General features: G+C 39.4%; 1 protein-coding gene across 1 annotated transcript in view; it reads left to right on the top strand.

The window, feature by feature from the left end:
* The window catches only part of MLLT3 (MLLT3 super elongation complex subunit), a 125,188-nt gene that overhangs the window by 54,020 nt on the left and 44,631 nt on the right, over nt 1-26,537 (top strand). Inside the window, exons 3-4 of the mRNA XM_062624067.1 lie at nt 16,260-16,342; nt 20,167-20,310. Of these exons, the coding sequence (XP_062480051.1) occupies nt 16,260-16,342; nt 20,167-20,310 (227 nt within the window). The remainder of the gene's footprint in view (nt 1-16,259; nt 16,343-20,166; nt 20,311-26,537) is intronic.

Raw genomic sequence — 26,537 nt, 5'->3', positions numbered from 1 at the left:
CAAGTAAGAATAGGTTGTCCATCGTGACTCTGCATTTGAGTTTTAGACTTGTTTTTTAGACTGCCTTTGCTATGTATTTTCTGTGTTATGCAACACAGTTCTCTTTCTCTGTGTACCTCATTTCTCTGCCTGTAAAGTGGGCATCCCTACTGTCTTTCACTCTTGTCTCTGGTGTTGTAAATATTTAAGCTTACTATGTCTGTGGGAAAGCTTAAGAGTGTGTGGTGCTTCTGATTGTCCTTGAAAGAAATTGGATTGCATAGGGCACTCTTTATTCAGAGTGTTATTTTCAGTCTATCTTTACTTTTGCTCTTAACTAAAGCAAAATGTTTCCTGCAAGGAAAAGATGTTGTTAATTTCTCCTTTCCCAAAGTCTGCCCTGGAGCAGGAAACAGTTTGATCTTTTGTGCTGTCCTAGGAGGAATGTAAACAGTTGGAAAGAATAAGGAATGTACAGTTTCTACTCTTATGTGGAGCTTTAATGTAGCTTAATCTTTTTTTATCATTATGTTTTTTTGCATGCATAAGTAAATATTCTTCATAAAGTAACTTCAGGACATTTTGGAAGGTAGTAGTTTTAAATGTCTAAACAAGTTCTAAAAGTAGGTTTTTTTGCTATATATGTTTTCAATATTTGTCCTTTCATTGCTTCCCTTAGTCCTCCTTTTAATTACGTCAGGTCCTTCTTTTAATTATGTCCAGGGTTTTGCTTGGAGGAGTCTTAGAGAGAATCATTATTAAATAGCGGAGATTTGCAGAGGTTTAGCTGTGCATGTTATATCTCAGAATCTGCAGAAAGCCCTTTTATCCATTCCTACAGGTGACAACTGTGTGACTGATTTGTTCTGTCTCCTTCAGCATTTCCTGTAATCTCAGTCTGTCTGAATGGCACTACATATTGGCATGTGGTATCCTGGCAAGCAGCCATGGAAACGTTTTCAGTTTCTGAAGCCATGTGGCTGAAGTTTCACTACGGACAGCAAATAAGTTCCGGAAGGCGGAGGTGGAAGTTGGGGGCTGGAACGAAAGCCTTGTGCTCACCCTGCTCTGCTTTGTGGTTCTCTGAACCTTTCAGCTGCAGGGCTCATACTGCCATGCATTACTGGCTTTGCTTCAGGTTTTTGTACTTGCAAACACTGTGGGTCTTCAGAGCTCCCATTTTATTATTGCTAGCATTTTCTTTGTAGTATATTGGATTATGCATGTGGGGAGGGTTCTTTAGTTCTTGCTCAGCATGAGGCCACGGGTAGGCATGTTTGTGACACTGTGACCTTGTTACTGAAGAAAAAGGCTTTTTTTGTTGTTGTTCATTTCTCTCAGATGACTGTAATTGGAAGTAGCCCTTAATATAGCTGGCAGCAGGGAAGTGATGGGGAGCTCATGAGTGCTTCTGAGTGCTGTGGAGTGAGAAGGTAGTCTTGAGTCTGGTCCCAGACTGGGTTCCCCACTGCATGGGGGAGCCTCCTTCGAGCACCTGCACCCCCAAACCTGGAGCCTGCAACCTGTGCAGCTGCTTGGCCAACTTTTGGGTCAGATGAGATTTTCCTATTATAGTCTGTTCCATCTTCCTCTTTTGTTTGCCCCAGATAAAGACATGTACTTCTTGGCCACAAGCTGTAGCTTCCTTACCATTCACATGAAGAGGCAGAAGTCTTAACTTGACAACTGTACTTACGGGTTGCCATCCTTGGGTCTGTGTGCTCACTGGTGGCTTCCATCTGTTACAAGTCTCCAAAAGAGCCCAAAAGTCTCCTGTGTAACCTGCCTGCAGTGGAGCTGTGGTAAGTGACAGCTGAACACCATGTTAGAAGAAGAGCAAAAAAAAAAAAAAGGTGGGGGTGGGGAAGGGAGGTGTTTTAGGAAGCAGTGTTCCCAGTACATTGTCTAGCTTGGGATTTCTAGATAAGGTTGAAAGGCAATTTTAAAGAAGGGCAAAGACAAGCAGATGCTGTAAAAATGAGGCAGTCAAACTTGTGCCTGCTTTAGGCCCTATTTCATGCTTACTTGTTTGAAATTAGTAGGACCATTTTAAATTTAAAAACAAACATCACCTGTCTTTGATATATCATGGTATTTCTAAAACATCCGATTGGTGGAAAGACTTTCTGAAAACATCTGGAAAGAATGAGTGGGGAAGCTTGCTTAAATAAGTTTTGCTCTGATTTGGCTATGTTTCTACAGGTGCTTCCCTTTCTCTTTTTGTTTTTCAGTTTGACAGTGTATTGCATGCACACTGTCCTTGGAGGTGTTCTTTTTTCAAACCTGTGAAGATCAGACAGGGGTTAAAGTCTAAGATTTGTCTAGTCAGTTTCCCTGGGCACTTGCTAGTTTATAAAAAACCAAACCAAACAAAAAACCCCCAAACCCCCAAACCAAAACAACAACAAAAATACCCAAACCAAACAAAAACAAAACCACAGAAACAAAAACAACAAAACAACCACAAACAAATAAAAAAATCCCTGTCCAGATCCAAAAGAACCCCAACAGAAAATAAGAAAGATGAGGAACTTCAAGAGTTAAACATGCCAGATATTGAAAGCCCTTTTTGTGCAGTTATGTATTGTCAGTCAGTTCTACTATGGCAAACAAAGTTTTGGATGTTATATTGAAGCAAGGAAGTCTGCTTTGGTACAGAAAAGTTATGAGCATGTCTCCTTTGAAAGCATCTGATATGCTAATATGAAATGCCTTTTTCCATTTTAACTAATTTCATGTTTTCTAGGGAATGTGTACTCTTGATTCCAGAAAGAATTATAAATGATTGTTAAATGGGGGATATTTTGTTAGATTGAAGCAAATTATTGTTAGGCATGCATGATTTTGAAGGTTTGGATATTTTCACCCAAAATAAATTATTGCATTCCTTTCTTCAAAACTGAAGAAAAGTGTCAAGTTTTCTGTTCCTCTGAAGTCTTCTTGAATCATGAACACTAATGAAACAATAGCAGTGTAATATTACTTGTTTCCTGCATGTCTGGCTGATGTCATGCCAAGATGTTTACATGAATTTATTTCTCTGTTTTTCAAGCTGTTAATAATCAAAATCCTTGAAGAAAACAGAGGAATACCAAGAGAAGAGAAACACATTGCAATGAGTAAAGGAAAACATTGCAGTTGAAGTGATTGATAGCTCAGATTCAGAAGGTCAAATGATGAATTGCAAGAGGTGTTTCAGAGTCCTTTCCCTGAGCTGTTCACTGTGTTCATATGTTCTTTGGTTAGGTTCTGTTTGAACATGTAATCACATTGCTGAGTAGGTTTCTACTCCAGTTGGACTGAGTAAGAACACAGAGTTTGGTGCAGACCAGTATCTCATTAATTCAGTGTTTCCTTATGTTAATTTCACTGTTAATCTGCAAGGAATAATGTGTGATTGAAAGGGAAAAAAACTTCATGTTTTGCTCAATGCTGGGTTATTTAAACTTAAGGATCACAATTTAGCTACGCTTACTGCAACCCTAATAAAGTAAACGAGGCTTGACTTGTTTTGAACGAACAAAATCTGATCAAGAAAATCTGTCACAGGTAATTTTAATTGACATTTTAGCATATTATGTCCAAGCAACCACCTCACATTTGGCCATTCTCTTATTTCCAATTGGTGCATCATTTAATGAAGAATTAGAAAGTTGTTGAAGATATGCAGGCATGAGTTTTCTCCTGGAAATGTTTTAAGTACCTGTTGTATAGGTACTATCCTAGAAAAAGTCCAAAGGTGTGGAGTTTGCTCTTCAAACATACCATCAGACTTCAGAGATACTCAGCAGTTCTTTGAGGCTCTTACAGTGTGACTGAATTCCTGTTTCATCAACTTAAATCTGGAATGACAACCAAAATTTAAATTATTTGTGTTGGCAAGATTGACATGGTAAAGTAAGATCATTCAGTTGAAAAAATTAAACAGTAACAAACGTTCAATACCTTGTTAATGAATGCTGACAGGAAAAGAGATGAGAAACAGTTTTGAGGAATGAGGTAAAAAAAACAGATACTACAGATTTTTAAAAAGTACATCGAGTGCCACCTCTAAAGTTTTTTAGAATGAACTAAAGTGTTTTTATTGATACAGCTCATTTATCTGTATATGGCTTTATGTGTAGCATACTACGTAGCCATACAAAGTCCATCTGTTATGCAGCTTATGTACACTTCAGTTTTCAGCTTTGCAAACACATTTTTTCCACAGGATAACTTTGTAATGACATTTTAGTCAATTTGAAACACTTTGGAAACACTTCTGTGTTTCATTGATGTATTCTTTGAAGTTCTTCTAAAATAGTTTTGTAGAAGCAGAACATGTTATAGGTTAGGAGTATATTTTAGTTTTTCACAAAACCAAACTTGTGTTTGCTAGTGATTCTGAAATATTTTTCATACGGAAATGCTGTCTAAACACTGAAGCAAAGTTTAGAGTATTTGGTACAAAAATTATTGTTAGCAGTTTGCATGTGTTAAAGTCTGTTAGGAAGTGCCTCACTCTTTTTTTTCAGATCTGCACAACTAAAACAGTTAAGAGCCCCTGAAATGTTCTGCAGAATTATCAACAAAATTATTTATTTGTTACCTGATGCTTGCAACTCGCCAGTGGAATGATAAAGATATCGCTGACAGGAAAACTGGAAACAATGCTGTATGCCTGTTCTTTCAGAAACAACTAGAGGCTAGGGACTGCACATGAAATGTTTTTATTCAGTAACATACAAACAAGTAAAACATTGCTAACATTTCAGTCAATAGTTTTCCGATTTGTTTTCTTTTACTAAAGAAAGCAAACAACAAACCAAAAAATAACAACTTGCAAATGCTATTTTGTCCTCTTTTTTTCCTGACTTTTAAAAAATTGAAAGATTGCGAGCAGATGCCTTTGAATCCTAGTCATGATTTATCAAATGTGTGTTTGGACATTATGGTCACTTTATTTTTACTCTTTCCATATTACCACCATATTAGTAGTGCCAATACGATCTCAGAAATGTAGCGTTTTTTAAGATGAGGAATTTTTAAAATTACTGTTCACTTCATGATCTTACTGGCCTAGAACAAAACCATTTATTCAGGATTAGACCATGTACCACTCTGAGGGTTTTCTGCTTTTAAGCCTGATCTACTTATCTTGCCCATCCCTTTCTGTTCGGTGTACAAAGGCAAGTTTATCAGTAGTGTGCAGAGCTGCAGAGTTTGTGAAAAAGCGTATCTGTGGTTGGCTGGAATTAATATCTTGTACCTTTCAGAGTATATATGTCTTTCAGTATATCTGAAAAGCTTGTACACCAGTGCACAGAATGTGACAAACAGCATGAACTGGAAGTGTTGATCAGTTCCCAGAGCTGCGGTGTCACTGGTGAGACTTGGTGGGATGAGTCCCATGACCGGAGTGCTGGGATCAGGGCTGCAGCTGTTCAGGAGGGATGAGCAGGGCAGGTGAGGTGGAGGAGTTGCACTGACTGTAAGGGAGAGCTTTGACTGTACAGCCCTTACAATTACAGGTAATGTGATTGGAAGCCTCTGGTGAGGATGAGGGGAGTGGAAAACAAAGGACATGTTGTGTGTGTCTGCTGTTCACTCAGCCATAATGATAGCACTGATGATTTATTCTATAGAAACTTAAGAGAAATCTCTGGATTGGTAGTTCTTGCCCTTCTGGGAGATTTCAGATTCCCGGACATCAGCTGGGAATACCAGACCACTGTGACAAGCAAGTCTGGGAAATTCCAGATGTATGTTGAAGATAATTTCTTGTCACAGGTATTGCAGTAAGCCAACTAGAAAAGGTTTCCTCCTATACTTGTTTGTGAACAGAGAAGAACTTGTGTGAGATGTGATGGTAGGTGGCTGTCTTGGCCACAGAGATCATGAAATGGTTAAGTTTTAACATTTTCAGTGTAGTAAGAAGGAAGGGCAGGAGGGTTATTTCCCTAAATTTCAAGAGAGCAAACTGAGCTGTTCAGGGAGCTTGTTAGCCATGCCACTTGGGAATCTGTTTTTGAGGGCTTAGGAGATCTATGAGAGCTAGTCAGTTTTTAAGAACCACCTTTTAGAAGCACAGGAAAAGGTAATCGCGTTGTGCTGAAAGTCAAGCAAGTGGAGAGAAGACCAGCTTGGCTCAACAGTGGAGCTTCAGAGGAAGAAGAAATTGTGTGATATCTGGAAGTGAGCTCAGGCTTCACAGGGAGAAGGCACCAAAGGACAAAGCTTAGAGCTGAATCAGATAATAAGAATGGCTTTTTTAAAGTATGTCAATAGCAAAAAGAGGTCTAAAGAAATCACTGGACTGATACTTGAAAGTGGCCTTCTGACTAATAGGGATGTAGAAAAATCAGAGGCATTTAGTTTGGTTTTTCAGCCTACGGTGCATCAAACACAGCAGAACGAGCTGGTCAAAGGAGATGATTACCCTGCTGTATGCAGAGTTGTGTGGCCTCACCTTGAGCCCTGTGTGCAGCTCTGGGCCCACAGTTAAAGAAGGATGTGAAGGTCCTTGGATACACCCAGAGGAAGGCAACAAAGCTGGTGGAAGGTCTGGAAGGCGTGTCCTGTGAGGAGTGGCCGAGGGCTCCGGCCTTGTCTGGTTTGGAGGAAAGGAGGCTGAGGGGCGAGCTCATTGCTCCCTACAGCTTCCTGAGGAGGGGAAGTGGGGAGGAGGATGCTCATCTCTTCTCCCTGCGATCCAGGAACAGGATGTGTGGGAATGTCTCAGAGCTGCCCTGGGGAGGTTTTGGCTGGACATACAGAAGCATTTCTTCACCAAGGGGGTGGTCAGACACTGGAACAGGCTTCCTGGAGAGGTGATCAATGCCCCAAGCCTGTTTAAGAGGCACTTGGATAATGCCCATAATAATATATTTTAACTTTTTTTCAGGCAGTTGGACTGGAGGATACTTGTAGGTCTCTTCCAACTGAAATAGTTTATTCCATCTTCTTAGGCAGAAAAATAAAGCTGTAGGTATGCTGTAATGGTCAGAAACAGCATTGCAATTTTCATTATTTCACTTTGAAGAAAATCTTAATTTCTATGCTCCTTTGTTGTAAATCACTCATCATTAGTCTCATGTGGCTACCTGTTCTCCTGTTCTCTTTCCTCAGAATGTCAAACAGCTGAATAGTATAATTGCTACAATCATTACCTGCATGCCAACAGATAGAACATCTTCGTTACCTGCATGCAAACAGAGTTCTTGGGCTGTGTTTATGCCTGGAGCATACATTTGTATCATACTCGTTATAAATGTGTTTGCACACAGACTTCAAATCCCTGTACTTGAGGGTATTTTTTGTTGTAGACCATTGTATTGATCTGGCACACAGTTAATGCTAAGTAAAAGCCAGAAAAAGCAAGCAGATTAATGTAAACATACCATGTAAATAATTGTTTCAACCTTAGCGATACTCTTCTAGAGTTTTAAGCTCATGCCATGTTAAACTCAATGTTTTGCTTAAATTAGGATAGCATGCTTTATTATATTTTCCCATTCGCTAATAAGTGGAATTAATACAATGTGCTTGAGGAGATATTTTTCTTTTCCTTCTCTTAGTCTCACTCTCCCAATTGCTAAAGTAACCCAGATATGCAGTCTAGTGCTTGTGATCCTGTGTGTAGCTGCTCTGAATGGCATCAGGTAGGCAATGGAAGCAAAATTAGCTGTCTTTGCCAGTTTATTAAATATGATGAAACAGTGCCATTAATATTGAAATAATTCTGTAAGAAGCAGTTTCCTGATGTCCTAATTTGAAATACACGGAAGGCTTACAAGGGCAGTAAAGGTACATAATGTGTGTTGTTCCTCTAAGTCAAAAATGCTATTGCAGTAGAGATATAATGGGGATGTGCTAGCACCATTGAATTACTGTGTTGCTTTTGGATCTTAGTTAATATTTTAAATACAAACTCTGTATTCAATATAAACAGTAACTGAGTTATGGTAATTTCATGGGGATGTTCCTGTGTCTCCTATCTCAGTTTCATAGTTTTAAATACTTGATTCATGTTCTGTGAAGAGAAGTTCTCTTTCATCACTTGCCTTTTGCTGGAGAGTGCTGTCTTAGCCATTCAGAAATACACTCACTTTTACTACTGGAACTACTTATGAGTTTCTTAAATGTCATGTAAAAAATCAACTGCATTTATGAAGATAAGACATAATGATGAATGGTGTATGCAGTAGCAGATTTTGTTCTTTACTACTATATTTTCAGAGAAGTTCTACCAGCTGCATTACAGGCGTGGGTTCTCATCTCTTGTCTTAATGCAGTGGAAAAATTGCTACCAACTTAGAGCCTTAGGCAGCAGCCACTTTCTCTGTTTTTAAGCATTCCCAGATAGTGAAGATGTACCTTTGCGAGGCTGGTGCAAACACAGATTGCATGTGACACTGTTCTTTACAGGAAAAATGTTCTGATGTTTTTTTAAGTTATTATATGTGCTCCATAGAATGAAAACCTTTACAAAAAAAAGAAACTATATTTACTTGATCATTAGTGAAGTAAAATGATCATTAAGAACTGAGAAGTTTGATGGAAAAATTCTTAGCCTTGGCTTGCAGTTCAACAGAAATGGTTTAACACAAATATGGTATCACTAGAATAGAGAGTAATCTCAACAGCTCTGAAAATATTTGTTACCAGTTTAATTTTGCATAGCATATTGAACTTAAAATAGAGACACCCCACCCCCCACCAGTTTGCTCTCATTCCTGTCTTATCTGGAGGAAACCTGAGGGAGCAGACAGATGGGATAGGAGGCATGAATTATAAATAGTCGTAGACATCTCCAGTAACTTCCATGTGTCTCATTAAGGATTGTTGTTTGTGTGTGCAGTGCAGAATATAGCTGAACAGGTTTCGGTGTCTGTAAGTCAAGGGGAGGACTTCTGCATCATCTGCCACTTGTCGTGAAGTCTGAAAGTTTGCAGGTGCCTGAGGATCTTTTGGTGTCTATAGTAGGGCGGTCAAGAGAAGTGCTCCGCCTGCTGGAAGTCTGGAAAGGGTGGAAAAACGCGGTTTAAAATGGCATTTCAAGGTCCGGTGGATGTTTTGCTACCAGCCAGATTCTAGCAAGTGAGGTGGAGCTTTAAAATCTTTTCCTGCTACATTTGCATTTTAGCAAAGCAGGAAGATACTAGACAAATGAGTTGTGTGGGTTTGAACCATATAACTTTACACAATAGTGAATTTCCAAGTTAGGTAGCTGTTGCCTGTTGTCTGGCAGTACAGGCTGCTTTCTTCTGTATCGTTAATGAGTGAAGGTGCATTCTTTCCCATCTGCAGCATGTGTACATCAAATGAGCCTGCATAGAATTATGAAATCAGGATAGCTTAGGTTCCCCTTCTAATCCAAAACAGCTTATGTCAGAACACTTAGTTGGCTGTACTTTAAACGGCCAGGAAATATTCTGTATGTGCTACAGAGAAAAAAAAAATCAATACTAGGAACTCTTGCGCCTGTTCAGTTTACAGTTTCATGTTCTCAGTTGCTTCTAGGACCCGCAGACACATAGTATATGTGCAGTGCGAATTAGTAAGAGAAACCAGTAAATCACAGAAAACCTTTAAATTTACCTAAATTGACAGTATTGTAAATGTGCAACTGCAGGTTATGCCACATGAATCCGTAGATACAGGAAGCTCACTGCTGTATTTCAGAAGCTCAAAATTGTGTGTTGAAGGCTTACTGCTATTTTCGTGTGCTAAGAGTTAGGGTATATGTGGCCTTTTAACTGTATAAAGTGCTCAACCAAACAAAAAAGCAACCACCATCCTACCCCCCCCCCCCCCATAAAAAACCCAAACAAACAAAACCCCCAACAAAAGAAAACAAAAAAAAGAACCCCAGACCAAAACCCCAAGCAAACAAAACCTCAAAATAAACAGAGCAAAACACAGGGCACCAAAAAGCCCCCAAGCAAACAAACAAAACCCCCAAACCCAACCATCAACAGAAAACCCAAACCTTATCTTTGTTAGTCTGTTTTTATATTTTTGTTCTGACTGGAAAGAAATTTCTGAGTGGGTGTTCACTGTTCTCTCTCTTGGTCTTTTAGCAATGCTTAAAGGCCAGTGCTAATGACTTCCGAAAGACCTGGATTTGCAAAACCTTGTTGGGCATGGCAAAAGTTTTTTCCCCTTCCCTGCCCTATCTTGTGTATCAGTTTGATCTGAATTGATGAAGAAGGTGTCTAGTGGTCAGGGAATAGACACTATATTCAGAAAATTTTACACTGAAAATTAGATAGGATTCACTTTGTTTAAGGGGTTATAAGCTGTATCTTGCTATCCTGTCCAGCTGGTAGAAATTACGGGCTTTTGGGATGTGGGGCAGGGAACTTAATAAGATTGCAAATGCAGTGCTAAAAGCTCAGCCTTAGTTCTGTCTTGGTGCCTTCTGTGCTTTCACTTCAGAGCTGGATTTTTCTCATCACATACTTGTCAGTGTAAGGAGTTAAGCAAATGAGAATTCCTTACTCCTAATGTAGGAGATACTTTATAACCCACATTTAATTTAGTAATTTTTGGCAGCTTTTGTTTGAACCTGCCTGGCAATTTGTTGGAATTAATGGCTGAGGTGTACCTTGAAGGTAGCGCATTATGGACCCATGCTCTTCTGGGCTGTTGTATAGAGTCCAAGTACAGCAACTCGCCTGTCAAGGTGAGCTGCTGAGTAACAGAGTCAAAGAGCTTTTATAGAAATCAGAGCTGAATACTTACAGCTGACTTGGTGCAGGAGGGATTTGGGATGGCAGTCTGCCTTCCTCTGAAAGTGAATGCCACCCCTTTATTCTGAGACTTCTTTTAATGAAGATGGTGATGAATAAGAGAGAAAAGTTGATTGAAGGGTGACCAATCTGAGCAAATTATAGGAAAGAATCTATAAACTACAAGTGCAGAGAGTTACAATTAAACCCGTTCTCTCTCAAAAGGCTTTTCTTCCTCACATCAGCCACCGGTGTTTCCTGCAGGGTACACAAAATATATGTGAATTGTTACAGTCATTATTCTGCATTGTCCTTACGTTGTGTCAACATCTACGTAAAAAAAATCTGTCTTTCCTTATTCATTCGTATTGCAATTTTTTTAAAAAAAGGAAAAATCTGTTTGCAATGAAATATTTAATGGTGTTGGAGCAGCAAATGAGTCTTACATTAAAGCTTTTAAAAAGCATAGCTCTTATTAGAATTTTGTTATTGTTATCTCTAAAGTCCTTAGTGTGGTCTCTGTTAGTTAAATGCATTCTCATGGCTTGATTTGCATCTGTTCCTTAGGTGCCAGTTAATGTCTGATGCAGTGCATGGGAATGCATGTGTCAACACAAAAGAAAAAGCAGCTCTTCACTTGTGGATTAAAGAAGCAAAACATTTGAGATAAATGATTTAAGCCACTTAACATGAGCTGTAGAGAAAGCATATTCCCCTGAAGAACAGTGGACAAATAATCTACTCCTCATAAATTCCTGTCCTAGCTTGTAGTGATCTTGGGTAACTCGTTATGCTGGCATTATCAAAATAATTCAGCTGTAGAGTGCATTGAATGAGAATGGAGCACTCGCATCTCTTTCTTATATGTAGAATAATAGGCAATTTTGCTGACACGGATACTGAGATCTTACGGAGAAAAAAAAATCCCTGTGAATAAAATTGTGTATTAGCAATGATAATGTTACTAAGCTGCATTTGAAGATGCACATTGATATCTTGCATTTGGTCTCTGGAAGGCACATTTTGTTTGAGAAGGCACATTTAAATTTGTGCCTCTTTGAAGGCACATTTAAATAATTAGCTGCGAATTACTGTGCTTTCATATATGGGGTGGCTGGTCAAAATAAACAGAACAGCATAGCCAATGTGCTTCTAACTATTCCTGGTCTTTGTGAACTGTTTGTAGTGAAGCAAGGGTTGCAGCTGAGTGCCTAGATAGTCCTCTGTCAAGGGCAATATATTGTGGTTGAGTACCTGAGCATGTGCACAGTACTGGAAATCAGTATTTGTGCAGTTGCACCTGTGTGTATATGCTAGCCCAGCATTATAGAAAAATGGTATTCCACTTATGAGAACTACTTCTTGTCCTAGGACCTGAGCCTTCTTGCCCTAGCTTGTACACCTTTGCTGTAGTTAGAGTTGTCAGATCAAACTTTGCTTCTGTGGCAGAGGTGTTCAATACTGAATAGAAGCTTGAAATTATATGAAACTAAAAGACTACACAAACTGTCAAATGATGGAGGAAAGAAGAGAAGGTGTAGAATCTAGGGCAAGAAGGCTCAGGAGGAGCAGGAAGGCTTTTCTGTCTTTGAAAAAGTCAGTATTTATTTTGTGCTTACTAGAATTATTATACTTAAAGTTTCCAAGTGCCCTATTAAGGGAAGACATGTCAGAATAAGGTGAAATACTTCTGGGAGGCTTAACACAAAATGGTCAGTGTCCAACAGAAAGCAATGTTTCATTGTACTTCGGGGTGAGCATTGCTGTAACTGCTTTGGGTTTCTGTTGATCTGAATTTGCAATTTGCTTTTGTCTTTCTTTCCTTTTTCCGCTGCATCTAGTTTTTTTATTCCTACCTGTTCTGTGGTTTACCTGACTCTTGCAACTTGTCCAGTTGACAAACCTTGCTAGGATGATTGCCTGTTGGCTCGGCTAAACCACACATGTCATTGCAGCTCTGGTTACTACTTGCGACAGTTAACAGAACAGAGAGCTTATGCTAGTGAATGTTGATTAAGAGTGCACAGAGGTGCTGTTTCTGCCAGTATGTGTAGTAGAGGATTCCATAAGAAAGGTGAGGCTTTCACTTTTGTTGCAGTCTGCAAGTATGCAAGAGCATGGAGCTTGCCTGAGTCACTTCTTTTCAGGACAGTTTCATTCACAAGATTGTACTCTTTTTCTTCTAGTACAAGCCATCTTTCAGCTTGGGAAGGTACCCAGAGTAGTTTCGTTGTGATTAAGTGTTTTGCATCCCATCACCCAAGTTTCAACAGAGTCTGCAAGTATAAAAGACTTTGTTTTCAGAAATGTAATGAGAAACTTTGACAAGGTACTATTCAGTACAGCTAACAGCTGTGTAAATCTAAAAGAAGGGACGTTTGAGGGGGAGAATGAAAAATATTTATGCTGACAGTGTTTTCTGCCCCAATTAAGTGCTCAGGAAGAAGTTGACCTGATATTTATTTAAAAAAAAAAAAAGAAAAAAGTGATTTGTGACTTGTCAAGTAATGGAGCCTGAAATCTCTGTAACAGTTAATGTATTATTACGGTTTCTAAAATTTCAGTGTTTCCATATGGATAAATACTTGCTATATAATCATTCCCTGGTTTTATATAAGTGTATTTCAGTCTTCTGAACCCTGCATGGCCATTCAATTAATACTGGGAAAGCTGTCTCCTCAAGTTTTCTTCTGAGGCAGAGGAGGAGCAGGAGGGCTTTTCCATCTTTGAAAAAGTTGTCAGTATGTATTATGTGCTTACTGGAACTATTATACTTACGGTTTTCAAGTGCCCTCTTAAGGGAAGACACATCAGAATAAGCTGAAATACTACTTCTGGGAGGTTTAACACAAAATGGTCACTGTCCAAGGTCAGAGCTTTGTATGTCTGAAACCACCTCTCAGATTTGACCAATTGTGAAAAAGCTTTCAAATTCCACTTTATAAACTGTAAATTCTCTCTTTTTCCTTGTCAGGAAAACCAAACTAAATTCTATAGCTGTAAGAGGATGGTGTTGCAGAAGAGTTTGGAAAAGTGATTATTCTTTCTCCACTTTGTCATTCTTTTCTGTTGATTGCATAAAGTGAACTGTGGAGTGATAATCAACTGAAATAGGTGAGCAAGGACTTGCCATTTTCCTTATTCTTGAAGTCCCTGTGTGGATTTGGTGCTAAAAGAGGAGGAGAATGGCAAGGTAGTAGGAGGAAATTCTGCTTTGTCCATATCACCAGCACCCATGTTGAACAACACTGGTCCCAACACCGATCCCTGAGGGACACCACTTGTTACTGGTCTCCAGATGGACATTGAGCCATTGACCACAAATCTTTGCGTGCGGCCATTCAGCCAGTTCTTTATCCACCGAGTGGGCCACCTATCAAACTGATGTCTCTCCAATTTAGAGAAAAGGATGTTGTGTGGAACAGTGTCAAACGCTTTGCCCAAGTCCAGGTAGATGACATCAACTGCTCTAACCCTGTCCATCAGTTCTGTAGCCCCAACACAGAAGGCCACCAAATTGGGCCACCAAATTGGTCAGGCAGGATTTCCCCTTACTGAAGCCATGCTGGCTGTCACCAAGCACCTTGCTGGTTTTCATGTGCCTTACTTAGCATGCCTTCCAGGAGAATCTGCTCCAAGATTTTGCCAGGCACAGAGGTGAGACTGACTGGTCTGTAGCTCCCCGGGTGATCCATTTTCCCCTTCTTGAAAATGGGAGTTCTATTTCCCTTTTTCCAGTCATGGGGAATTTCACCTGACTGCCATGATTTTTCAATATGATGGCCAGTGGCTTAGCAACTTCATTTGCCAGCTCCTTCAGGACCCGCGGATGGATCTCATCAGGTCCCATGGACTTGTGCACGTTCAGGTTCCTTAAGACTGTCTCGAGCCAGATCCTCTCCTACAGTGGACCCAGGGTCTTCATTCTCACAGTCCCTGCATCTGCCTTCCAAGACATGGGTGGTGTGGTCAGAGCATTTATCAGTGAAGACTGAGGCAAGGAAGTCATTAACAACCTCAGCCTTCTCCAAATCCAGGGTAGCCAGTTCTCCCGAGAGCTTCTGGAGATGGCCCATGCTGTCCCTATTCTGTCTTTTATTCACAGTGTACCTATAGAATCCCTTCCTGTTATCTTTCACATCCCCAGCCAATTCTAAATGGGCCTTAACTTTCCTAACCTGGTCCCAGTCATTGATCATATTGATCATACTATTGAGAATGTGGCAGCAGTTTTATTCCTGGATATGTCTGATGGGCCTTGTGATGTTTTTGGGATGATAGAGGGTGGTAAGTGCCTGTGTTCTTTGCTAAAAAGCATAAGTTTGGCATTCAGACCCTTGTACAGTTGATTGCAAAACATGCTTTTTGTATAGTTTCAGTTGCACCTGATCCTGTGCAGGTACCAGGTGATTCTAAAGAGAGTGTATATCTTAAGAAATGATGATCCATCTGTGAGTCTGAATTACATTTTTTTTATTCAGCAAAAATTGAGATAGCTCTAGCAGAATTTTCTGAAGAAGTCAAGCCTTTGTGTACAAATTGCAGCATTTTACCAGTCTACAACAGAGAACCTGTTAGTATGATATTGAGATGGTAGTCCATATGACATGAATTGTCACACATATCAATGCAGCATTTGGAAGGATGGTTTCTTAAGCTCAGGCTACCTTTGTACTTACGTGTTACATGGGCATGATTTCTGTAATAAGGTTGTCACACAGCCAGATGGGAGAAGGGAAGGGTGGCTTCTGTTCTAAATTCTGTAACAACCTGCTTTTTGTCACTGGCTGAAGTTGATGGGCTTGTGCCACTTTATTCACAGAGCTTCTGTTGAGTGCTATGGGGATTTCATGTAAGTAAAATCCCTTGCATTAAACTGAAAACTTGAAGGAAAAGATTGTATATTGCAGCTAGTAATGCTTACTGTAACATTAAAGAAGGCTGAATCCTATAGAGTAAACCTGGTTACTGTTTTAACATAATACAGTACATAATCTTCCTGAGATTCTGCACCATATACTGGAATGTTGTATCATCACCCTTCCCCTAGTAGTAGAGATTTCAATTTTATTTGCATTGGTTCTAATTCAATTAAGTTATTAAAAATTACATTACATAGAGTTAGGATTTTATTAGTATTAGGTCATGAATACATGAATGGCAATTCTGCCCTCCACGTGTTCAGCTTTCACAGGGTGGAATCCTATGTACTTTCCATTCCTAAAACAAGCCTTGGCTGCAGTGTGTATGTAGCTGTTGTGGGTACTCAGTGGGTCCACCTGGTGTTGAAGTCCCTGGTGTTCTGCTTTAGCAGCCTGAAAGGATTGAGAAAGTGAGGAGTGGTGGGGGATATTGCTATGGCTAAACTATAGGTTGTATGTAGGCAGGAATAATTTGCTTGTAAAATTCATGTTGTGTTGTGCACACATATGTCCTACTGTGTGTGTGTGTGTGCAGTTTTGTAATGGTGCTGAACTATTGTTGCAGATTATTTACTCACGTTTTGTTTGTGCATTTAAAGCATTTTTTTGTGTGTGTGTTAAATCCAGTTTTTTCTCTTTGTTTCAGTGTGCAAAGATCCACCCTACAAAGTTGAAGAATCTGGGTATGCTGGTTTCATTTTGCCAATTGAGGTTTACTTCAAAAACAAGGTATAGAATCATATACTTTGCATTTAAAAGGAAAATAATGTGAAAGTTTTTCTTAAAGATTTACAGTTTAATTCATAAACTCAGTTAAAAATTAGGTTTAGTTATCTTCATCAGTGCTGTTCCTCAATTCAGAGTCCCTGTAACTTTTAGAAGTTTGTAACTGTATTTAGCGGATAACTATGAAATTAGGATTACTTGATAAAGATGTTGAATATAATTATCCAGAATTAGTAGCCCACCTCAGAAGTGGACAGACTTTAAATAATTCCTTAAGGAAGCGCTTCCTTAAGGAACTCCTTAAGGAAGTTCACGAATCACTTAAACTTTAAGAAAGGATACTGGTCTTGATTATGTCAATTTCATAGTGAACTCAGTGTTCTGTTTTAGTATTGCTGGTCTCTTTAGTTTGTTCAGGATTTTATCTTTCAAAACAGTCTTTTCTTTTTTTTTTTTTTTTTAAATCCTGCATCTTCAGTCTGAAAATCCATTATTTTAGACTCATGGGAACATTGACTCTACTTAACATTACCAGGGGCACAGTTAAAAAAAACAGTGCCATTCTACAAAGCTTACGTTATTGTCGTATCTCAAATTGAGTCTTAAGTAAATGCTGCACTTACTGTGGGTCGCTTTGAGAGCAAATACAGAGATTTCCTTTAATGTACATAACAGGGTCTGTATTATTATTAACTTGTTCAGATGAAAAGAATCTAATTTGGGTGGAATTAAGTAGCAGAAAGCTTGCAAGGTTTAATGTACAGTATGTTAACTGCAGTATTTTAGGTTTGTCATGTGCCTTGGTGGAGCTGCTGTTACCCTTCACATGTGCTTCTAAGAGAACCTGTGTGTTTGTTTTATATTGCCAAGGTGTAGTTTAATCCAATTATTTTAATTGTCATTGTTGCATCTTTAATGTGTTGAATGCTTGATGAAAAACTAAAACTGAAGGAAAATAGAAATACACATTTGCTGGAACCCTGATCACTTAAAATACATATTAGAGTACAACTTCGTTAGCTGTATGTACCTTCAAGTAGATATTCCAGTCTTCTTTATCTTTCACAGAAAACTCTGTCGAGGTGCATGGTGTGAATAATTCTGCTCAGGCACTTTCTAAGTTGTAGGTTTCAAACAGGTAATCCTGAAATGTTCCCTGTATCAATCTGTGAAGAGCAGGGCTTAGTCTACCCCGTTTGCAGTTGGAAAAGAAAACAGAACTGCTTCAGTGAGTTGACTGGCTTTTTGGGTGTGCTTTTTAGGTCTGTCTCCATTAGGGAAGCAGTTCTGCTTCGTTCAGGAAATCTAATGAAAAGCAGCCCATTCTCTTTAAATCCTCTGTTAAGAGTTCATCCCAAAACTTGGCAGACAAAGTCAGAAGATAGTGAGTCAGTCGTTGAAGCATCTCTACAGAAGGCTTCCTGCCCGATGTTTCTTCTTTTGTTTTTCACTCAGACTTATGGCTGCCTTCGCTGACTGTGGCGACCAGCAGGAGTTGTGGCTTAGACTGAGATCAAGAGGGCAGCAGTGATTACAACTCACCTCACCCTCAAGCAGCATGTGGAATTAGAAAGTTTGCAAACATCCCTCACCCCTATTTTGGTGTCATGGAATACGACAAGCAGCAGTTGGACTGTGAGTCAGCTAGCTCTTCACACAGCTGCAGCAGCATGCACTTCCCTGGGGTCGGTACAATACAAAGGAAAAGTGGCACAAAAATTGAGCCGGAATTCCTGAGGCAAACTGCTGCTTTCTCCTGGCTCAGCTACTCTTCCTCCCCTAAGCCACTTCACAGGTTTTCCAGTACAGAAAAAGAGGAGATAGACAGAAGGAGGAAGAGGAGACAGACCATCATCACTTATTCAAGGTAGACAACTTTTCAATTTCTGATTCAGAAAGTACCCTAGTGAATAGAGAAGGCAAGGGTACAGGAAGCCACGTGGACCATGGAGAATTACAGGGTGGCTGTTCCCAGGACTAGGCAGAAACTGGTAGAAAATCTAATTGGCATTTCATCCTGATAGAAAATATCCAAGCTTTAAAGAATTAGAGAAATGATAAACACATACACACACCCTCCCAAATTCATCATCATCAGACTATAGTTGTTAGGCATTGAGACAATGTCCTTGAAAAATGCTTTTAGTCAAAAGGCTACCACTCTGAAAATTAGTCCATTTAGGATAAGGCTCATAAACTATAGTATATTCTGCCTTCACTGTCACACCATTTGAAATAATGGTAGTGGTACTGGGAGTTGTTTGTGTAGTGAAAGTCTTCTTTGAAATCACTGGGTATGTTCATCTGACTTTCCACAGAATTCTTTGAAGACTCACATTTGTAAACTCTTACAACTTTGCTCTTATGGCAAAGCTGCTGGTACCAACCGTTGGTAGCAACATCACACGTTTTCTAAGCAGACTGGGGTATAAATCTTCTGTATTTTTTCTGCAAGAAATCCTGTATTAATCTTTCTAACAGTAAGAAATATCTTCATCCATGGTTGCTTCTGAAAATGGTCCTTCAAGAAAAACGTTCATCTAAGTGAATTACTCTCTTCTGTCAGTAACAGAAGAATACTGCAGGCTTTTTATTTTGGGTCCTTTTCTGTTGTCTCTGCTCTAAGTCTAGAGATGGGATGAGACGGATGTCCCTTGGCTGTGTTTGAAACCTCTGATTTTACTTTTAGAATAACTGAGATTTCTGCACGTTCAGTTCTTCACATCCTTGGAATCCTGAATCGAAGCTAAAAATTTTTTTAATGTGAATTTTTAAAGCATCTGTCACTGAACAGAGCACACATTTTGATTACATGCAGTGTTTGTGTTAATATTTTCCCCTGTCTTTTCCTCATCTTCCCTTATAGTTCCCCTTTTACTAAAGCTTTTTCTAAATTTGACCTTTTACTATGTTCTGCCTTAAGACCAACATTGATTTAGTGGCTTCTGCTGCACAGGAAGAAGGGCTACTTAATATTGTCTTAAAAGAACGCTTAATTTGTATTCAGCTTCTAGAAGGAACTGTGTAAATGCATAACATGAAATGTACTTCGTATCTTTTTCTCTGGTACTATAAACTGAAGTCAGTTCAATACCACTAGTGTCCTTTTTCAGCTAAGGCATTCTCAGGGCAGTAGAGCATAAATGATGTTTCCCAAGATAAATTTGCCTTTCCTGTTCTTTCTCTCTCCATATTGGTACAGGGAACATTCAGTTTCATTTTTTTCATGGCAGTGGCAGAGAATTTTAGTCACTTGGAAGCTATAGTGGAACACTTGAAATCCAGCTGGCCATACTCATTTAAGGCAATGAAGTTTAATTAATTAATGAGCCCCCTTGCAGGAGATCTAATGTAGTGCAGCAACAGTTTCATTCTTATTCTTTCCTACAGCTTGTGAAGAAAACAATAGTGTTTGGCTTTGGTAGACTAATTCAAACCCTATTAGAATGTCTTCAGTACTATCTAGGAATCAGAAATGTGATTGTGTTGGTGACAGTTACCTTGTGTCAGCTGAATCATGATACTTGCCTATGTGTATGTCTGTAGCCTGTGCCAAACATGACATAACACTTCCAATTACGCCTTGTCAGGGCAACTTGAAGTTCACTGAAGTTCATGTATTTTACTGTGTGTTACCATGGACCGATATGAGTTTCTCTGGATTACTGTAGCTCAGCTGACACTTGGTAAAATCCATCATGTGTCTGAGAACAGAGAATGGTTAAAAATGACATAATTTTCATTTTAATCGGCAGTCTTTACGTAGCCCTTGTTTGCAACTTAGGTTTGGTGCTAGATGTTTCTATCTGGTTATTTTCAACCCTCAGGAAGAACCTAAGAAAGTTCGATTTGACTATGACTTATTCCTGCACCTTGAAGGCCACCCACCTGTAAATCACCTCCGCTGTGAAAAGCTCACATTCAACAACCCGACAGAAGAATTCAGAAGAAAGCTGCTAAAGGCAGGAGGGGTGAGTCCTGCACCATGTCAAAAGCCATCCCAATAAAGGTGTTACTGCTTACTGCTGGTGCATGATTAGTATAAAAAAGATTGTCCTGACAGTGAAACAAAGTGGAGTGCTTCTGTGATTAACTTTGTATAAGAGCTCAGTGCTTGTCATCTTTACAGTGAAATGGGTGAGCAGATGAGCATGTTCCTACCTTAAATACATGATTAGATAGCTGTGTCTTCACAACCAAGCTATTTGTGTTTCCTTCTGCAAAAGCAGAACTTAGACCTTATACATAAAACATTGCTTGCTTGACTTTACAGAGATAAATACAACAGAGCTACTCTGGTGGGAGGAAGTAATAAGAAAATAAAACACCTCTGATTCAAAAAGGAACAGTTTTATATTAAGCATAATAAAAGCAGTAGTTAGAATGTAGATCAAGTTAGAAACTGTAAGTTTAAATAAAGCTACTTAACATGTTGCACAGTCTGAACCAGAAAATTTACCAAGACTTCTTTACATGTTGGTAAAATTAATTGATGTGAAAAAGCCCAAAGCAAGTTTGACCATTTGGAGGGAGGAGACAGCAAAACACTTAGGTTTACACTTTGTTAGTGGAACCTGTTCTACTGTGTTTCACACAATGACAGAATAATTCATGCTGGTAGGGACCACGAGGGGCTCAGCCATGGGGTCTGCTCAGAACTTGACCCCTCCTTGCCAAGGTGTGAGAAGCCCTCCCTGGCCTCGGCTCTGCCTCCACTGCTGGCCTGTCTTTGTGGGGCTGAGGCTTCTCATTGGCCTCAGCCTGTCGTGTCAGTTTGTGCTGCTGTGTCTTGCTGTCCTGCAGTGTGCTACTGTGAAGAGCCTGACTGGCATCCCTATTTGGCACAATTAGACAACAGTAGGTTCTGGGCTGGAGGTAAGAGAGAGTTAATGTGGAAATAATTCAGTCTGCTGAAGAGGATCTTTGAAAATAAAGCAGAAGTAAGTAGCAGGTGTAGTCTGACAGACCTTGTTACCCTCCTGGAGAAGACAACTATAGCTGTGCTGAAATAGAAGCTGTGTTTTCTGTTTGTATTTATTAGGTACAGGAAGGTATTGCTGTCTGCACAATGTATTAGGTTTTTAGTGTGTTTGCAAATAAATCATCAAGATTTATGTCCAAAAAGGACATGGAACTGTTAGAACAAGTCCAGAGAAGGGCCACGAGGATGATCAGGGGACTGGAGCACCTCCTGTATGAAGACAGGCTGAGAAAGTTGGGGCTGTTCAGCCTGGAGAAGAGAAGGCTGTGTGGAGACCTCATAGCAGCCTTCCAGTATCTGAAGGGGGCCTATAGGGATGCTGGGGAGGGACTGTTCATTAGGGACTGTAGTGACAGGACAAGGGGTAATGGGTTAAAACTTAAAACAGGGGAAGTTTAGATTGGATATAAAGAGGAAATTCTTTCCTGTTAGGGTGGTGAGGCACCGGAATTGGTTGCCCAAGGAGGTTGTGAATGCTCCATCCCTGGCAGTGTTCAAGACCAGGTTGGATGAGGCCTTGGGTGATACGGTTTAGTGTGAGGTCTCCCTGCCCATGGCAGGGGGCTTGGAACGAGATGATGTTAAGGTCCTTTCCAACCCTAACTATTCTATGATTCTAAGATTGTACTCAGGAAAACTTCATGAGCTACTGCCTTAATGCTAGTTGTATCAGGTCAGTTGTCAATGACAAGCTTTGCCCACAGCTGTAATAAATCCAAATGATCCCAGCAGGGACTTTGGGCAGGGGGGTGTGGTTAAAAAGGTAAAAAGATTAAGCATACTTTGTATTACTTTTTAATTATTTGTTTTCTGTGCCTTCTAATTATAGGTTTCTTGAGCTCACAAAAGCAGAAATGTCTAATTGAAAACAATGGGGGGGGGGGGGGTGTTGATTGAATTCTTTCCCTGAATATACAAGTATGGTCATTTTTAAAATGCTGTGTGTCAGTGGCTTTTGTCTTCTGGAGACTACAAACAGCTTGTTCAGTTGTTGTTTTTTTTTTTTTCCTTTTTATTTCTCAAGTTTTCCAATTCCCTTTCAAGAAATAGTTTCCCTTTTTTGAAACTATCAGTGTTTTCTTCTTCCCTGTATAGGCTTTTTGACATAGGAATTTGTCTGATCAACTTGGCAGGGATGATGTAATAGCATTCTGTCTGTCTTGTTACTAAAAGCCTGTGTGAAGGGCTTATGTCTCCCAGGATTGAACGCCTGTTACACTTTCATGAAACGGTGTACACAGGCTTTTCTTTGACTGTCGCAGAAGCCATGGAAAGCTGGCTCTCGCTTTCAAGTGTAAGTAGAATAGACAACTGAATGAATTCACAAACATTAACTCACTTGGAACTTTAATACTTCAGGCTGAGAAAGGCATTTACAGTATGTGACGGGTTTTGCACTTACTTAGAGGGTCAAAACAATACTCAAGAGAAAGTGAAAGTAACAACTTAATTTCCTTGACAGGCAACATGGCAGGCAAAATGAAGTTCATGTCCTTCAAAGTGAGTGAGTTAGCTTATTAATATAAAAAGCTGAGTGGCACCTTTGAGAAAAAGCACTCTAAGGTGGTGGACTTTTGCTTACATGCTTTTAAGTAATGGTGTAAATCGCTTGATTTTGTACGCCTTGAAATCCAGATGACCGATTAGTTTTTCTCCAAGCAGAAATCATGGGATGTGTTGTTCCGCTGATGTAAATTACTAAACATTGATTCTTTATTTCTCATTGCATAAATGTCTGTATTACAAATTTTATGTCTTTCTGAAGGGAAGAGTGTAGACTCACCTGGCACCTGCATGCTGCCATATTCACTATAGGCTTGTCTATGTGTTTGTCTCTTGATGCAGATTCCTTAAATTATCACTTGGATGCTCACAACTCCTCTTTTCCCTCACACGTAGTCAGGGATACTTGGTACAGCCAATGTTATTTTGTCTTTCAGGCTAAGAACCTTTTTTTGTTGTTTTAAAATTAAGTACTAGTAGTCTGCCAGTGCATTCTTATAGTTACCCTTTCCTATCCTTCATGTGACCAAAGGTCAGGCTGGTTATCCTGCAGTTCACTGGGAGAGAATAAGAGTAACATTTGGACATTCTGAGTAATTAAGCAAGTGAGAACACAGCTGTGGCACAGATTTGCAGTGCTGCTGCAATCACTGTAGTTAAGGCAAACGGGATACTTAGGGTGGTGCCGACATGATTAACTCTGTGGACTATTTCTGTCTTAGCATTTTATTTGGTATCACCAGAATTGAAGCATAAATGTGCAGCCACTGTCATTAATACAAGCTCACCAGCTTGCTGATTTGTCTTCCAATCTGAGAATTATTTTTTTAAGCCCATACAAGAAGAAGAATATCTTTTGGCTTCAGAGACTGTATTTCTGTGGTCATGAAAGTAAATAGGAACCTGTGGTTCTAACTTGCAAAGGCCCTATCCAATTTGCAAAGTTGTTGTCAGTGTTCTCCACTTACAGAAAGAAATCTACACTGAAGTTCCCTTCAGTCCTTGAAGGGCTTTAGTTACTTTCAAGTCCCACCTCAATCATTTACCTACTTTCAGTTGACCTTGTTCTCATAAATGTAAAAGTAAATGTTTACAGAGGAAATAAAATATTTTCAAGAGTATGCTGGGAAAATTCAATCAGACTATTCAGTCTAATTGTTTATGTTCCATTTCTTTGCATATATAATCTAAATGAAATTTCTTTTATAAAAGTTTGTGGAAATCATGCCACTGAGAATTTTTGCACTGTTTACGCAGTATAGTACTGATGATGTGAAGCTAACATATGACTCTTGAATAATAAGACATGACTCGTGAATTAGCAGTGTATACCATCGTCCAATCTATGGCTTGAAATCCCCAAAGACAGTCTGTATACAAATGATGACTTTTGATTACTCCATTTTTTTACCAAGCAAATTGTCAAGCTAACTTGTAGCGATAGGGCTATGTAGATGTAGTCTCCTGCGGAGCTCATCCTCTAGGCGCACCATGAAATTGTGCATTAGGATTGAAGTTTTCATCAAGTAAACATCAGTAATCATTGATTCTTACATGGTCATTCCTTCCTAGATTTGTCAGTTACCTATCCTCATTACTTTCAGCCTCTAAAAGTGAAAGAGCCTGAAGAAAAAGAGACGGCACTATGTTTCCTCTGTATGGATAAGGGAAGAGGGATGACACTAGGAAATTCTAGTCATTAAAAATAATCTTCAACTTTGAAATAGATTTTGAATGTTGAATCCCAGTAAAACCATGTGTAAATCAGTGCTGCTGGCTTTATTGCTTTTTTTGGCTTGCATGTATTTCAATTTCAAGAAAAAAATTAGAATTAAAAAACCTGAAAATTACACCTTATCAGCTTATTGAGAAAGTAGAAATAAATTAATTTTGAAGATGATGATAATAGCAACCTAACAGTTAAATTGAATTTTCCTTCTTGAAACACGGACTTGCTCAGGCACTACTTGTTTGAATATGGTATTATGAATAACTTTATTCTTGCAGAAAAAAAAACAGTGAAATAATTTCAGTCTGTAGCTGCAAATATATAAAGAAAAATGCTTGTACTGTGTAACAGTCCCACCTTTTTGGAAGGAGACCCATAATTCTTTGTTTAATCCAGGAGTACACAGGCAGCATTTAACAGGTGAATTTTCTTTCATAAAAGACTTACAGATGCCCCTTAAGAGAGCAGTTATCTCAGTGGACAAAAATAGTAACATTTGTAACATCATTACAAGTGCAGATGGCTTATTTATGATAAGCAGGAGCTTTCAGATTTAAAGAATGCAAGGAATAAGTTCACTTTTAAAGTAGTAATGATTCTTTTTATCAAAAGGTGTCTCTTTTCTGCTTTCTGTGAAATTAGCTGGGACATACAAGCAGCTTGTGTAGCATAGCAACTCCTTGAAGACAGTTGATCTACTAATGAGTCAGAGGGAATCATTCTGAGAGGGGTGCAATTATTATAAAAATATACCAAGGTAAAAATACAGGCTTTGCCAAAACCCATTGCATTCTGTTGTTTGAAGGTTTTTTGTCTGGCCGTGGTTGTTTGTTGTTTGTTTTGTTGGGTAGGGTTTTTTGTTCCAAAATATTTGTTTTTACTGTTTTACAGTTGAGAAATACCTTTTCAGCTACTTGAGATGCCTTCATAATGCCACTTCTAAAACTTACATCTCTGATCATGTAACAAAGATGAAATCATAGGGATTTCCCTTTTTTATTTCTCTATCCTACCTCTTTCCTTACAATTCCTCTGTGTCAATTGGAATAGTTGGCTTCTACCCAGAGCCTGCCTTGGATATAATGACACTATAGGGAAGGGATTATCTTTAATCTTGTGCTTTTCATAATGAAGTAATTGAATTTTCTTAAACTGTATGTTACTTTACTTTCAAGAAATGCTTTCTATTTCCTTAGGTGGGTTTTCTTTGTTTTGGGATTTTTTTTTTTGGTTGGGGGGGGGGGTGTGTTGGTGGTGGGGGGTGAGGTGGGTGGTTTTTTGTTTTTTTTTTTTTGTTTTGTTTTTGTTTAAGTACAAATAATGGTTGTTCAGGACAACTTGATTTTTTGTTACTCTTGGTGCTTTCAGTGATGAATGAACTCATTCTTCACTATAAAATGATGTGGGACAGAGCGTGCAGCATGCTCACTGCCCTGGACTTCAAGAGAGCAGACTTCAGCCTCTTCAGGAACCTGCTTGGTAAGGTTCCATGGGATATAGCCCTAGAGGGCAGGGGGGCCCAAGACTCTTGGTTTATATTCAAGGACCACCTGCTACAAGCTCAGGGGTGTCATGTCCCAGCTAGAAGGAAGTGCAGCAGGAGGGTGAGGAGACCTCCTTGGATGGATAAGATGCTCCTGAGGAAACTTACAGGGAGAAAAGAGGCTTATAAAAAGTGGAAGCAAGGACAGGTGGCCTGGGAAGAGTACAGGGATGTTGTCTGGGAAGCCAGGGACCAGGTTAGGAAAGCTAAGGCCCAGTTAGAATTAAACTTGGCTGGGGATGTTAAGGATAACAGGAAAGGATTCTGTAGTTACATTGTGAATAAAAAAGACTAGGGACAGCATGGGCCATCTCCAGAAGCTCTCGGGAGAACTGGCTACCCTGGATTTGGAGAAGGCTGAGGTTCTGAATGACTTCTTTGCCTCAGTCTTCACTGACAAATGCTCTGACCACACCACCCATGTCTTGGAAGGCAGATGCAG

The sequence above is a fragment of the Pezoporus occidentalis genome, unplaced genomic scaffold (genome assembly GCF_034315485.1).
Source record: "Pezoporus occidentalis ecotype Australia unplaced genomic scaffold, CSIRO_AGI_Poc_V1 ctg260, whole genome shotgun sequence".
Classification (NCBI taxonomy): domain Eukaryota; kingdom Metazoa; phylum Chordata; class Aves; order Psittaciformes; family Psittacidae; genus Pezoporus; species Pezoporus occidentalis.
This window is presented reverse-complemented; position numbering and strand designations above follow the sequence as displayed.